Source organism: Clupea harengus, chromosome 19, assembly GCF_900700415.2.
Source record: "Clupea harengus chromosome 19, Ch_v2.0.2, whole genome shotgun sequence".
Lineage (NCBI taxonomy): Eukaryota > Metazoa > Chordata > Actinopteri > Clupeiformes > Clupeidae > Clupea > Clupea harengus.
Window position 1 is genome coordinate 21,227,115 of NC_045170.1, and position 16,419 is coordinate 21,243,533.

At 45.1% G+C, this 16,419-nt stretch overlaps 1 protein-coding gene across 1 annotated transcript in view; it reads left to right on the forward strand.

The window, feature by feature from the left end:
• Positions 1–16,419, forward strand: part of LOC105903670 (STT3 oligosaccharyltransferase complex catalytic subunit B) — a 93,737-nt gene that overhangs the window by 44,389 nt on the left and 32,929 nt on the right. Inside the window, exons 2-3 of the mRNA XM_012831449.3 lie at positions 38–146; positions 4,741–5,028. Coding sequence (XP_012686903.1) covers positions 38–146; positions 4,741–5,028 — 397 coding nt within the window. The remainder of the gene's footprint in view (positions 1–37; positions 147–4,740; positions 5,029–16,419) is intronic.

Below are 16,419 nucleotides of genomic sequence, written 5' to 3' on the forward strand. Positions count from 1 at the left end.
TCTCTCCTCATTCTCTTTTTCTTTTTTCTCTCTAAAGGTTTAACTACAGATCCACCCACTACCTCACAACCAATGGATTCTACGAGTTTCTCAACTGGTTCGATGAGAGGGCGTGGTACCCACTCGGAAGGATAGTCGGGGGCACAGTGAGTATTCACTCCTTGACTCCATGGCAACATCAATGCCTCACTAAACAATGACCGTAACCTTAACAACCCCTCCAGCAATTCCAAACAAACACTCATTTGCTGTCCAGACACATTCAGATGTAATGAGATTTTGGGCCCATCAGTACTCATATCATACAGACTGCAGCCCCTCCTCTCCTGCTGCTCATAGTCTTCCAGAAACATGGCCGACTACACGGCCTCATCAAGAAGCCTTGGGTGCTAGGTGTGCTGTGCTCAACCATTCCTCCTCTCACTCTCTGGAACAAAACATGGCTATGCTGCCCAAAAGCATCTGTGTGCTGCAATCACAACCAGCAGGGTATTCGGTCCTTTAGTAATGACTGGAGCACAATCAAGCATTTTTACTGGAAAATGTAGCCCAGATAAGCAAGTTTATTTACATAGCACAGTTCATACAAATGGGTAAATCAAAGTGCTTTGCAAACGTAAAATCTGATAGTGATGCCAGGGTGGTCCAGCTCGACCTGATCACTCTGATCTGTAACAACCCTGCCTGTGCCCCTATCTGCTTGGGGAAGCAGGTTGGGTCACAACCCCCTCCCATCCTCCAGAGAGACTCCCCAGTGCCAGCAGTGTGGTCTTCAGCAATCTACTGCTCTGTCATTGGCGCTCTGCTTTAGTAAGGAGGGAAAAGGGTGCAGTGGCAAGCAACTCCATTAAATGAAAACTGTTTTCTTTTTTGCAATCCTTCATTTTCTTTTTATTTCCTTTAGTCATGTTGGCCAAACCTCATGCACAGCACCTCAGTGCAACTTAATATGTTTTATCAACGGGGGAGGGAGACATTTTCTAGTTTAGTCCTCCCCACACAGCAACTGATAGTTACGCCTCTGGCACCAGATGTAATCACATGAATCACAGATGTCAATAAAAATATTGCCTCACACCCACCCAGGATCCTTCTCTCTCCGGCTACATTTGAGACATTTTAGGCAAGGCAGACATGGCATCTGAATAAATAAAGATGAAAGAATCATGATAATCATGATAACCCCCCCCCCCCTTTCCTTCTGTGAGGTGCATTGTGTTACCTCCTGGTATGAAATCTTACAATCCCTTTTGGATTAATGATGGCGATTTATGTTGGTCATTGTCTAATCATGAAGAGACAATGGACAACAGCCCAGAGTGCTGCTATCAGATCTCCCCCACAGATGACTCAGGCCACCCGAGGGCCACTCCTCTCCGGGCTTGGCACAGTCTCCGGCACACACTATTAAGCAGCGCTGCTGTGGCAGTTATGCCACTACACTGTGGGATATGTTTGGAGCAGCAGATGCTTCAGGGGCCTCCTCGTTTGCTGAAAGTCAAAGCGGACTCTCGAGATGAGAAGTTTCCGCTTTATGTCTAAAATCTGCTTAATGGTTCCAGATCAGCTTGTGTTTTCTTGTCCGTGCAAGTAGAGAATGCACAGGTATTTGGATGACTGCCATTCAATGAGCCAGTCAGAGAGAATAGACTGCTATTGTGAAGTATGGGAATCACACTGCAGATCGATGCCAAGGTAGCTAGCAGATATTCATGTTCAATACCCGGAGAGGAATAACAGCACTGCTAATTTTTTTGCAGTGTGTCAGCTAAGCTTTTTTTTTTTAATGTTTTCATTTTTTTCTTCTTTTCGTTTTTTGTTCTATAATTAAAGCACGAGCAGTGTCTTGCAGCAGTGCTTACCTAAGCTATCCCGATGGTAAACACAATTGAATTTTTCTTTCTCAGTCGTTGCGAAAGCATAATTCTGCAGTACAGTTCACCTGCTCCTGTAGCTACTCCTCTCGAGTTTGCCAACTCTCCCTCTCCCAATGAGTTGGTTTGAAGCCGGAGAACTGAAAGGACCTAGAGTTAATGTCAGAGTTCGACTGCCGTGAGTTTGATTGTTAGGTAAGATTTTGTGTGTGTGTGGGTGGGGGTGGGGGGGGTCAAGTGGTCAGCACTGCAGCCTCCAATCCAAAGACTGCTGTGAGTAGACAGGATTGGATGCTGAATGACAACCCGACCTGACTGGCTGTGTGTGGTATGACCCGGTGTCAACCTGGCGGCAGTGAAAGTCTAACTAATCTGGAGAGCCGGGCGTCCCTCGGGATGCCTGATTCTCTCCTGCAATTTTATTCTCATTTCTGCCTTTTCACACCTGAACGGAGTCAGGCTCTCACGCTCTCTCCTCTCTGTCTGTGTCTCGTTCTCATCTCGCTCTCGCTTTCTCGCTTTCTTCCAGGCTCACACAAATGATATTCTCACACACACACACAGGCACACACACACACACACACACCCCTCTTTTAAAGTTTCAAGCCCACACCCCTCTAAGATTTAAAGTCTTATGTAATTTTCCACCCATTACTTCTCCATAACACTCTAAGCTTTCTCGAGTCATTTTTCATTCTAATTTTCTCATTCTTTTTTCATTCTCTCTCTCTCATTTTCTCTCCCTCTTTTTTTCTCTCTCTCTATCTCTCTCTCCCTCACACACACACACACACACACACACACATTCTCACCTACACTCTTCTCTTCTACACACTCAAAGTGCTATGGGCAGCAGAAGACCATGACAGCCCCCATTAATTGTCCGTGATGATAACAAGTAACCCCCCCAACCACCACAAGACGGGTCGCAGCCTTCCAGAGACAGACGAGCAGATATCTGTTACCGTGACAGCGGTCGCTCCTCTTCTCACAGGTCTCTCTCTCTCTCTCTCTCTCTCTCTCTCTCTGTTCCCTTTAGACCCCGCCGGTGGAAGACGCGGCCCGTCTCCTCTCTGCTCCAAAGGCATAGATAACAACGGCGTACTGAATTAATGTGACACTCCCACAATACGCCTCTGTCTGTCTAATAATAAACTCGTCTTTGTTAGGGCAGAGGAGTCCGAGCCGTCACATTATTCTCTGTCATCAGGAAGCCCGTGGGGTGAGACATGACACCAGTTTAGAGGGTGGCTCTTGTAAAATCAAAAAATGTAATGAAAAATATAAAAAATTAAAAGGAATTTCTCCAAAGGCGATTTCAGGGGTTGGTACAGCAACTTTGTTAATACAGCGGGCTGTTTTGCAGCGGGCTGATTTGCGGTGGGCCGATTTGAGGTAGCGGCGTGCTGATGCACTCATTAAGACTGATCTGTCAGCGAGATGCTGAAGAGCCACTGGTGCAATAGGCAGACCTGTCAGACACATGTCTGTGAAATTGCCTCTGCTGATTCGAACGTAAAATCAAACTTTAATTGGGCTCTTTTTCAGGGGGCAAAGTGCCTCGCCAGCTGTATTCTCTGCCCATGAATAAGACATGGCTTTGATGTATTTGGGCGACCAAACATCACTCAGAATCGCCTTGCCAGTGTTTGAGTCACTGCTTTGAAGAGCCCAGGGATGTTGTTTTTCAGATGCATTGTTATTAGCCCCAACTCAACAACTATGCACTTTATGGTGCTGGGTTAACTCTTGCTTTTTGTCACTCTGTAAAATCCAGCATTTATGCTATTCATTTTGGGCTGAAGTTTTTTGCTTCTGTGAAAGATTAAATTTCCGCTACTCATTTCTCTGCGGCACCCCATTCTGACCCTCTTCACGCAGTTAATTAAGTGCATAAAAATGGAAATTATCTCTGCACCAAAGCCTTATTACCGGTACTCGATTTTGTGTGTTTTGTTTTTTTTCCCCTCGCTCAAACATTATTTTTCCAAGTCCATTGTCTCAGTGAAATTCTACTCACATTCTAGCGGAATAGACTTTAAGCCATCATGTGCTCCTAATGCACCCAATATGCAGACCATCTGTTGCATACATGCATAGCTGCATACATCTCCATAATCAACATGGAGAGCTACAGCCTGTGGTCAAGAACCGTGACGCTTACTGCCTTGGCTGTTTTGTGAGATTCCCCCCCCCCCCCCACCACCAGGTCAGTGTATGTGGGCAGAGAAGAGCAGAGCAGTGTGGCGACCTTTGGACTTCAGACTCTGGATGATTGTCAAAGCTGAGGTTGTTAAGGGGCATTACCTGCACAGTACCTAAGCCATTTGAACTGGACTCGTGATGGTGTGAAACAGCCTGCTTTTCCTACGTTTAGAGAAAGGAGAACAAAGGAGATTGAGTTGGGGGTTGATATATATGTGGATGTCACATATGTGGATTGGGAAAGAGCATTAATGGGGAATTTTAAACTAACCAGCCACATTGTCAACTAGTTGCCTCCAGCCTGTGAACCTTTGTCACGTCACATAACACCTGTAACACCCCTAACAAGCACGATACTCTCACCCTTACTGGGCACCTCTTCCAGCTGTTCTCTATGGCACTTTTTCAAACTGACTAGGATTAGTGCTTCGTGCTTCCTCTCGAAATGTCTTCTGACTTCTGACTAGTTTAATTGTCGTTCCTCCATCGTAAGTCAATTGGAAATTGCATTTGCATTTACTCACTTGGCAGATGCTTTTATCCGGTGTCACATCAGAGCCCCTGAGACTGCCCGCTGGGTGCCTGTGTGCTTCCCTGCTCTCTAAACGCCTAAGTGTGTTCCTGCTCTCTCCTGACTGGTGTATCTCTCCGTGCCCTGCAGGTGTACCCAGGTCTGATGGTGACGGCAGGGCTCATCCACTACGTGATGAACCTGATGCACATGACGGTGCACATCCGCGACGTCTGTGTGTTCCTGGCGCCGGTGTTCAGCGGCCTCACGTCCATCTCCACCTTCCTGCTGACGCGGGAGCTGTGGAACCAGGGCGCGGGCCTCCTCGCCGCCTGCTTCATCGCCATCGTGCCCGGCTACATCTCACGCTCCGTGGCAGGGTCCTTTGACAATGAGGGCATCGCCATCTTCGCCCTGCAGTTCACCTACTACTTATGGGTGAGTGTGTGTGTGAGTGAGTGTAGGTGGTCGTGTGTTCATGAGTGGTTGTTTGTATGGGTGTGTGAGTGTGTGAGAGAGAGAGAGATAGAGTGTGTGAGTGTGTGAGAGAGAGAGAGAGAGAGAGAGAGAGAGAGAGAGAGTGTGTGCGAGTGAGAGAGAGAGAGAGAGAGAGTGTGTGAGAGAGAGTGAGTGTGAGAGAGAGAAATTTGTACATCCATATTAATGTCTATGTGTGGGAATATTCTAGCTGTGGGATAGCATTGCTGTGATGGTTGTGATGAATGCCTCCTGCAATCGAAACCATCTGCGAGTTATACTGATATTGATCCTGACTTGTATTTCATCAGAAACTTGGCCTGACAGACCATTTTGATGTCGGTTAAACTAATTCCGACAGCGAGTTCAAAGGATCCGATAAGCTTGAGAAGTCTTGGTTCACTGCTGTTATTTTTATATTTCAACCGCAAAAAGTCATTAACAACCTCCAATGCTACAGCCCAGCTCCCCTTAATCAGATGAAATCATCTGGCTGCCATATCACCTCCCTGTCTCACTTTAAGTCAGGAATTCATTACACCCCATACCTTCCTGATATTTTCTCTCTCTCTCTCTCTCTCTCTCTCTCTCTCTCTCTCTCTCTCTCTCTCTCTCTCTTTCTCCACCTCACTGAATTATTGCCCTTGGTCAGAGGGCAGAGATGCATCTGTGGCATGGTACGATACGCCGCGTGCCCGAGGCAAGAAGCCCAGTGACATTTTAGAGCGTAATTGAAAATCAGCCCCCCATCTTTTAAAGCACCTCCTCCTCCTCCTCCTCCTCCTCCTCCCTCTCCTTCTTTATCGAGGATTGCTGTGGGGAAAGTTTATCTGCACAGAACACCTCCTTCTCCTCAGAGGGGGGCGCGTGACTCAGCTTTCTTTTCGTTTTATCACCAAGTCATTGTGCCCCTTCATCAGGCCGTTCTTTTATGTAGAAAGGCAGATATATATATATAATAGAAAACATTTATTTTCCGGTAACGAGCACAGACTGCAACAATCATCATAAATACCATCATGCATCTTACTAGTTTGTTCATCCTCCTCAGCTGGCCATTTGAGGGCCCTATGCGGAATTGCTTTATCAGAACATTGTCATTATAGTCATGAATGTGAATCTCTATAATATAAACTAATCAAGTCACACAAATAATGAAAGCACATCAAAGGCTTCTACTTCACAGGCTATACAGATATGATCTTTTCTTAATCCACTTTAATGAAGCAATATGACAGGAGTGAGAGTGGGATTGGTATAGGATATCCTCACGGCTGTGAGTCGCCCACAAAGTGTCATATTGCTTTTATACAACAGATCTATCTATGAATGAATGTTGGTGGTGGTCGGAGGGGCCGTTGGCGCTGATTTGCAGCCACGCTTCTGTCAGTCTGCCCCAGGGCAGCTGTGGCTACTGAGGTAGCTTACCACCACCGGTATGACTGTGTGTGTATGACTACTGGACTCTGGACTCTGTAAAGCGACTTCGGGTATATAGAGAAGCGCTATATAAAATTGAATTGATTGATTGATTGATTGAGATCAACCACAGACTAAAAGAGTGAGTTTTTTTCCTCCCCATTTATTTCGATTTTGTCTATTCATTCTCTGCCTCCAACAAATAGTTCAAACCTGAGTTTGCGGCATCAAGCGTTGCCAAGCAACAAATACTGTCACTCTGAGGCCAACCTGATGCTATTTGTGTGCAATTTGTGCACTCACCTGTCTTGACTTTGCATGTGAATTTGAACATAATTCCCCCTATTCCATCTGCCCCCTTTCCTCACTCAAAAATGTCAAATGCAACGTTATAAAATTGCTGCCTGCCATTCTGCTCACTCACTTTGAAAGTGGAATGGAATATCACATATCAAATGTGGAGTGATTACTAGTTGGGAACATTTTGAGTGGGGTTGTTCCAGGAAGTCCTCACTCATGGAAAGCCTCTTTTCCAGTCAGAAATTAAATAAAAAAAAATATCTAACTGTTGAATAAAATGCAAATACACTTTTTTGCTTATCTTTTTTAAAATATTAAGTAAAAAAGAAATGTGGCTTGATACCATTTGATGATGTGTTCATTTAATTATACGGCTCCTCAGAATGTTCCTAAAAATTCTGTTGATTTGAATGGACCACCCAACGTTCGCAGGTCTGATATTTCTTTATATTCACCGCTGCGAAAAATGAATGACCGCGGCCATTGGCAACGGGTTTTGTGCTTCTAATTCACATCTTTCATATCATTCCGCAAGTAGTCCGGTCATTTTACGTAACGGAAAGTCATTCAAGTCAGCAAGTAATGGGTTGCTACGCAACTCCTGAAACTTTAAAGTTCTATTTGCGTGAAGAACAATTTTTTCTTATCGGAAATCACGAAACGGCACCAAAATCATTAAAAAGAGGTATTTTGGAGGAATGTCTTCTATCGTTTTGGCAATTAGCCATATAATAATGTGCACGTTGGGGTCCTGTTTGTTATTTATTTTTCGATAATGACTGCCGGACTTTACATGATCCCTTACTTATAATAAACCACACAGTCACAAAGTGAAATGTTGGCAAGCAGTATAGCCTTCATATCATCACCATGTCTGTGGACTGTAGTGATATGTTTGCACAAGAACAATTGGATGTGATCCAACTCATCACGAGTAATGCTATGCTATGAGATAGACATGTTTGTGTTTGTTATGTACGCAAAACAGTAACCTATTGCTCTCAGCTTTTTTTGGTGCACTATTTTGCGTGGAATGCTGTCCTCAGGCATTAAACAAACACAACCCGACTAGTGCCTAGAATAAAGGAGGGAATTTGATTTCACTCAGGGGATCGTGTCTGATAGCCAGTCGGATAGGGTGTTTTTTCATTTTGGTAGCCCAAAGGGAAAACATGATTGTCCAGGGACGTCGGGCTAGTGATGGTGTGAGCCCTGAGATGTATACACACTCATAAGCACTATTATATACACAGATAGGAACACACACAGTCATATATGCATACGCACGCAATGGTACATGGACATGAGCACGCGCGCACACACACACACACACACACACACACACACACCCACACACACACAGATGCCCAGAGGAAGTGAAAGGCAGAGATTTGACTTTTGTTCCTGTGCGTTCCTGCCCTGCTTTGTGTCTCATGACAGACGACCTTGATACTGTTGAGGCCAACTCATCTGTCTGTCTGATTGCTTTCAATGCGACCGCCTCGACTCCTCTCTACGCCCAGCTCTACACACACACACACACACACACACTCAACCTGCGTGCACATACATATGCATACACACACACTTGCTTAGGCTGTTCATCAGAACCAATGATGACTTTTGTTCAGCTTCTTCTTCACTGGCCTCCACTCTCCTTTCTCTTTTGGTGGGGCCGCTCATGGGATACGAGTCCCATCTTTGAGCGCTCCTGTGTGAAGTGGTGGGCTCTGTTCACCACCAGTTGTCTCCATTGGACACGGTATGTTGCCAGGGTCTCAAGACCATTAGGTGGGATGGAGCAAGCCTATCGTGCTCCACGGCGATCTTGCCGAATTTCATCTGTTTAACGTTAGCCTGTGGGATGAATGCATGTTTGCCTCTGCAAGCCTTCAGGGATCTCTTAAGACGGTCTTTCCATCTGTTCTTGGGGCCTCTGCGGGGACGAGTCCCTTCGGCAAGAGCACAATTCGTGGGAGACAAGATCCATCTATGCGGACAAGTCCACAATTTGTGGGAGATGAGATCCATCTCTGTCCATCTAAGAGATCCATCTAAGTCCAATGGAGTCCAGAGGAGGAGATGATGAATAAACATGGCTTCGGAGGATGCACACTCCAGAATCTTGGTGTGAGGGATCCTGTCATCCCATCCCATGTCATGCCCAGGAACCGCTGGAGGCAACAGATGTGGAACACTTCCAGGGTCCTGATCTGCTCGCGGTACAGCGCCCACGATTTGCATCCATTGAGGAGTGTTGAGATGCAGATGGCCTTGTAGACGACCACCATGGTTTTTGTTTGAAAAGTGTGATTGGAAAAGACTAATTTGCGGCCACAACCAAATGCGGAGGAGACTTTCAAAAAATTCAGCAACCAATACATGCCTGTGTGAAATGAAAATCTTAATGACATTTTGTAGGCTCATTCATAATGCCATATATAATCTATTTACCCTATTTCAAGCAAATGTCGCTACAACATGTATTCCTCTGTTCCTCTGACATGGTTTGGTCTATCTTCAAAATTAATTTTGTCTTTAAATCCTTACGTAACATTTACAAAATTAAAACGGTCCTCTTTCACATGTTGAAGCGGTCAAATCATTTAACCTTTCGCTACTCGGGGCAGTTCACACATTGTGCTTGGACCCTGATAGTCGCTGCAAGAGGTTATATTTGAACTCATTATAACAGTGTATATCCGTGTCGATACTTGGCTTAGGCCGATATGTAGCATTTCCTCTACATTTAGTGTTGCGTTCAAAAATATTGTTACCTTCCCTAAAATCCAAAATTGTATTTATACATGCATATTTTGCGACACGTTGTAAATAAATGCTAAGTACAGTTATAAAATGGAGCTCATGTTGTTACTTGTGTAAATAAAAAACAATGCTCAAGTTTAGAACAAGAATCTATATGTTATAAGTCAAACTCATCTTCATATTCACTAGACGGGTCTAGGTCTAAAACTGCAGAAGATAACTCACAGATACTGCTTCGCTCCCTGTCGCTATACAGCCACCACTATAGTTCCTTAACCTTTAACTCAGAATAGGATGTGACAACACACGTTTTAGTCTATCGTGGCCAGAAATTTAATCACTGAAGATAACGGAATGGAAAATATCTTGTTATTTCATTTAATTCATGCTCATTCTGAACACTCCATGCGGCAGTCCTATTATGCACCGCTATGCGGCACTTCTAGTTTATTGAATTGCGGGCACGCTGAGTCTCCTTAAGGAAGAGAGGAAGGTCAAGGAAGGATTGGAGGCAGGGAGGGAGGGAGGGAGGGAGGGAGGGAGAGGGCTGAGCCCGAAGGGTTTATTTATTTTAGGATATTTACCTCTGCTGTCTCTTCTCGTGTTTTCAGTCCTTCCACTCAAACTCCAGAGAGTCAAGGACACGAGCACACACACTCCGACACACACCGAGTGCCAAAACACACACGTCACAGATCACCCGCGTCTCTTCAAATCAATTCAGAGCCTTTCCATTCATCGTCCCGGTGAGTTTTGTGTCGGTTGAGTCGCATGGAAAGTGAGGTTATTTGAAGATTGCTCAGATGAGTCCTCGGCTGGTGTGTGTCTATCTGCCAGGCTTCGATTTGTGCTGACCTTAACTGCCATGCTTACTTGTGCCACAGTGATAACACACACACTTCTACTGTGTCTGTGTGTGTGTGTGTGTGTGTCAAGCAGTGATTTCATTACCTGTGTGTGTGTGTGAAGCATCGACTTAGAACACACACACACACACACACACACACACACACACACAGAGGTAGTACTCTGCTTGAAATCACTGTTTGACATACACTCAGACAGACAGACACATACACACGCACAAACACACACACATACACACACACACAGGTAATGAAATCCCTGCTTGACACACACACACACACACACATGCACACACACACACACACAGAGGTAGTACTCTGCTTGAAATCACTGTTTGACACACACTTTGCTACTCTGCTCGAAATCCAACCCACCATCAGACTTACTCCAAGCTCCAGATAGCAGAAGCATCAGCAGACTGTGGTGCAGTCGGGCCAACATCTATTGATGGAGGGATCTTGGCCAGACCCTAAGAGTGTGTGTGTGTGTGTGTGTGTGTGTCTGTGAGAGAGTGTGAGCGACAGCCGGTCTGGGAAGCAGGGTAATATCGTCCTCACCATTCCTGGGCAGCAGCAGGGAGCCTCTTGCCTGAAGAGCGTGTGTGTGTGTGTGTGTGACGGGAGAACCTTGGTACCGCTCCGTCACGCTGTGCGGCTAAACACGCCTTGAGGACACATACAGCTCTGTCAAGGGACAGGGTCGTCCTAGCGTGGAGGACCACCATTCTGAGCCCTGGACGCCGGTGGAGTGTGACTGAGCCGGTTGGAACCTTGAGTCTGGAGGGTCTGGTCATGTCACACACTCACACACACACACACACACACACACACAGACACTCACTCACTCTCTGGGCAGAATGTAAGAGGCTTTAGTGGAGAGGGAGCGTGTTTGTGCCAGGTGAAGCCGCTGGGCGTAGCGCCGCGCGGGGCAGATTCCACGAGCGCACACGAGTTCTTAATCTCATCCAGAGAGACGGCTCGTCTCGCCCAGCTAGACCATCCAGTGGAGACACATCTTCTGTCTCTGTCTCTCCTTTTTGTTCTTCCCTTTTTGCACTTTCATCTTCTCCTCATCTATCTATCTCTCTCTCTCTCTCTTTCTCTCTTTCTCCAACTCTGTGCCCTTTTTGTAGCCTCACTCACCTCTCTCTCTCTCTCTCTCTCTCTCTCTCTCTCTCTCTCTCTCTCTCTCTCGTTCAAATTAGCTTTAATGGCATGACAAAAACTAATTCTGTATTACCAAAGCATTTCTAATTACACAGGTTGTTGGTATCTGTAAGAAAAAAAAACTGACTACATTATTTGAAGTGCCGCTGCAGTGCGTGTGTGTGCATGTGTGTTTGTGTGTGTGTTTGTTTGTTTCTTCAAGTGCTTCACTAATTAAGCTATTTCTCTATGGCAAGCATCTACATATCTTGCTGCGACTCTTGCGTTATTTTGTTCCTCGCCTGAATAGTATTCTTATGATCGTCGTCAAGTTTTTGAAAGTTCTTAATTTAGGAAATAATTGGTTCAGAAGTTCTTTTAAATTGCCTACATTCACTCAAAAAAGTGAATCTCTGTTTCTATCAGTAGATGCTCTGTACAGTTCTGCAGTAAATGCACAGCCTGCCTTCTCTGGGCAGTGAGGTTGACCACAGTGTCATTTATATTTAGGGCCAAATGACATTGAGGTTTATTTGGTCTTTTTGTTGTTTCAGTCCAATACAGTAGATCATTTTGGTTGTCTGAGTTTATGATTCGGTTTGTTGAATTGCTTGAGCAAGGGTGTCAAAGTCCTGAGGCTGACTATTAGTTGTATTAGTGATATTATTCTCATATTAGTCATATTAGTCATATTAGTGATATTATTTTCATTAGTCATATTAGTGATATTATTCTCATTAGTCATATTAGTAATATTAGTGATATTATTCTCATGAGTCATATTAGTCAGTTTGGGAGTAGCTGGCTGAGGAGACTTGTCTCATCTCATCTCATCTCATCTCATCTCATGGCTTTTCAGGGCTTTAAAACAATAGTTTGTTTTAGATGTTTCTGGAATTTGATGGCTCTTTTTTAAATTGCAATAAATAAAGGGCATTGGCCTAATTCAGCATGCATACATTGTTAGGTGTGTTCCTCTGTACTTTGAGGTTACTGCATGCAGGGTTTTTTAACTGGATGTTAGTCCCATTTTTCAAATCCATTGTACATAAGAGGACCCATCACTTCACTGCCATATAATGCAATTGGTTCTTTGAGTGATTGGAATATTGTCGGCCAGATTTTAATTGGTATGTCGAATTGGATAGATTTTTTAATGGCATAGAAAGCTCTCTCTCTCTCTCTCTCGCTCTCTCGCTCTCTCCCTCGCTTCCTCGCTTCCTCTGTCGTTGTCTCTCTTTCACATATGAATCCTATTAATGTATCAGGTAAAAACAGCTTGGGACATTCACACTCAGTCTTCCATAATAATGAAGTAATGGGTGTTGTGCCTTTCCACCCAACTGTATTTAATGGAATGCTATGAGCGCAAACCTCTGGAAGATAGGAAAACATGAGGTCTCATGTCAGTTCTGAACTATTCTAGCTATATTTACATTAGGGAACCATCTTAACAGTTGGTAGTTGTTAGGGTGTGTTAATATTATTTGAACTGCTAAGTTAAACTGATGTATTTGTGGGCCAAGCAGAAAATCTGCACAGGTGCCCTGAGGGTTTCTACCTTTTTGTTATTACATCAAACAGTGCCTTATTCTCGCCCCCTCCTTAATACCGCCCCCTTACGGCTATGTCCTACTTAATATTACACCACAGGGTGGAACTTGGCAACCCTACAATAATGTTCAAAGTTAAATTGAGGAGGATGTAATATCACCTAGATGACTACCTATCATTTCATTCACATGGAACTCTGCCATTGAAACCTTAGTTAGCTAACATAGCAACTAGGCAACCAGGAAACACTGTTTTCTGCATAGCCTGAGGCAAAGTTACATTTTTCAAAAAGGGGCTCAGCACTAAAAGGCAGTCTTGGGTTTAAAGTGATCACAGCCTCTTGCAGTTGATGTTAAACGGCTTCACACAGACATTAAACAATCCTGAGAGAAATAATGGGACATCAGGCAAGGGCTTACTTTGATATCAATGTAGTGATTGAGGGGGGAGAAGCCCCCCCCCCCCACATCCCCCTTTTGCCCTTCTCGAACACGTTAATCCAATGGTTCCAATTCCCCCAGGAGGATTATCGTTAATGATGCTAGGTCCTCAGAGGATAGATAAACGTTTGACGTCCATTCCCACACGACACCATAATGCTAAATAAAGGTTCAATAAATGGTATCTGTCTCTCTCTCTTTCTCTCTCTCTCTCTCCCCCACTCTTTCTCTCAAACACACACACTCACACAAACTCTGTCTGTCTTTGTGTCTCACCATCTTTTCTGTCCCAAGAAGTCTAATTTAACCTGAAGTGCTATATGACAGGATGGTCACCCTCGGTCACACCTCTCAGTATCAGAGGTTTCGCCCGGCTGGCCTTTAATTTACCAGCCTCAACCCCCATCTCCACCTCCACCTCCTTTTGCTTAAGCGTTGGTGTCCACCAATCTTGTTTTTGATGCCTATTTTCGGTACATTTCATACGTACTATTAAGCCAGGAATGATGTGACAATTTCTATTGGAATGCCAAGTGAGTGGTTTTGTTTGTTTGTTTGTTTGTTGTCATATTTTTTATGTGTTGAGTTTGGAAGTTAGCTACAGTTTCATTTATAAATAGTTAGTGAGCATTGGCAATGTACATTTCCAGAGGTGCTATTTGGCGGTTTTGGCAACTTAGCAAATAAAAGCCTGAGAGAATTGTTTATTGTTGCTAGGTTTGCTAGGTGCTGTCAGTGTAAAAAATGTAATTGGAGGACACAGGCCCCTGCTCCTACTCTTACTCCTACTCCTGCCCTACAGCAGGGCCCAGCAGCCCTCAACAAGCTGGCAGACTTGAAGACTTGAAGGTCTTGATAGATCCAGTCCTCTTTTCCCAGCAGGACATTTGATTTGGCTCTTCATTTCAACAGGGGTTGATTTATGATGATGGTTGTGTGTGTGTGGGGGGGGGGGGGGGGGGGGGGGCAGCTTGATTTGAGAGGGGTTGTTGACTGAAGTTGGGCTTCAGGCTTGAGTGGGCCTGATAATGATTCTGGCAAGGGCCCAGGTAACTGCTTAAACTGGACCGGGTCCGACCCTTTCCTGGTGTGCTTGTGTCGGGACCTTATCGGCTCTGACCTGCTACAGAGTCAGATGCTATGTGGGGTCCTAGCAGTAGAACTGCGTGTGTGTGTGTGGTGATGGTTGCTTCAGGGGGTGAAGGTTAGGTAGATACCCCTACACCACAACTGCCATGTGTACCCGTATCAACATTTCTCATCTCTCTTCCTTTCCCATCTCCCTCCATCAACCCACAGAGAAAAGAGGGCACACACACACACACACACACACACACACACACACACACACACACACACACACACACACACCCACACACCCACACACATACACACATACACAGGCCAACCAATCACTTTCGTCTCGCCCCAGCGCTCACAACCAGCAGTTCTCATTTACAGGTGCTCATTTTGACTCCCTGTTCTCAGCCTTCCACATACAGCCATTACTCTCCCTTTCTCTCTCTCTCTCTCTCTCTCCCTCCCTTCCGCTCTCTTTCTGTCTCGCTCTCTTTCTCCCTTTCTCTCTCTATCGCTCTCTCCCTCCCGTCCGCTCTCTTTCTGTCTCGCTCTCTCTCTCCCTTTTTCTTCTGCATCTCTAACCTCCCTTTTCACTATCTCATATTTCTTCCAATATTTTTCTCCCTTTTTTTAGGTGTATGCTGTACGTCTTTACTTCTTTTTCTTTGTCTCTCCCTATCCCCCTTCCTAACTTTTATCCCCTTCTTTCCCCAAACTCTCTGACTCCCTCTTTCTTTCCCTCTTACCATACCTCCCTATTTCCTGCCCTTTTAAATTTCATCACGCTTGTTTTCTCTCTCTGCCTCGCTCACCTTGTGCCCCCCCCCCCCCCCTTTCCTTTATGTTCTCTCTGTCATTATTTCTGTCTTGTCTCTCCCTCTCTCGTTCAAGCCTCCCTCCCTCCATTTCTTTCCAATCTCCATCATCCTGTTTAGGCATCTTTATCTCCTAATAACCCATTCAACTCAAGCTTGTTAATCTAAAAGCTTTTCGTTTTTCGTACCCCCCCATACCCACCCCTTCACACACACCCCTCCCTAATCTATAATTGAATCCCCTTGTCACCCAGGAGACCTGGCCTTTTAAACAAGGGTGCCCCCCACCACAACCACCACCATCAGCACCACCACCCAGTGACTCAGATCTTAGGCACCACTCCATGATCTCATTGCTCTGGGTCTAATTTCACATTGTCTTTTCATTAAGATCAAGGACCAGCAGCCCCAACATGTATGAATGTGTGTGTTGTGTGTGTCTGTACGTGTGTGTATCTTCATGTGTGTGTGTGTGTACATGAATCTAATCTAATGTGATTGTGTGTGGGGGTGTCTGTGTATGTGTCGTATGTAAGGTGTGTGTGTGAAATGTGAGTGTGTGAATGGAGTTGGGTTATTGATTGGTTGTTCCTCTGTGGCTACTCAATGAGAATGTGCTAGAACATGTGTTCAGCTGCCCACTTGAATGTTTGCCACATTCGCCCCACTGCTGTGTAAATGCAAAAGGGCATTTTCTCTTAACATGCGATAAACTAAGAGACAAGTGCCATTTTAAACCATCAGCACACACACACACACACACACACACACACACACGGAGACGTACACACACAAACTCATGCACACACACATTCACTCGCTCTCACTGATGCACACCTATACGCATACACACACCTTCCCTGGTCATGCTCGAAGTGTGTTCATTTTAAGTTGAATGTGTGAATCCAGCCGCAACAGCAGGCGTCTGCGGTGGCATATCTCCTCCTCCCCCCCCCCCTGCTGTCA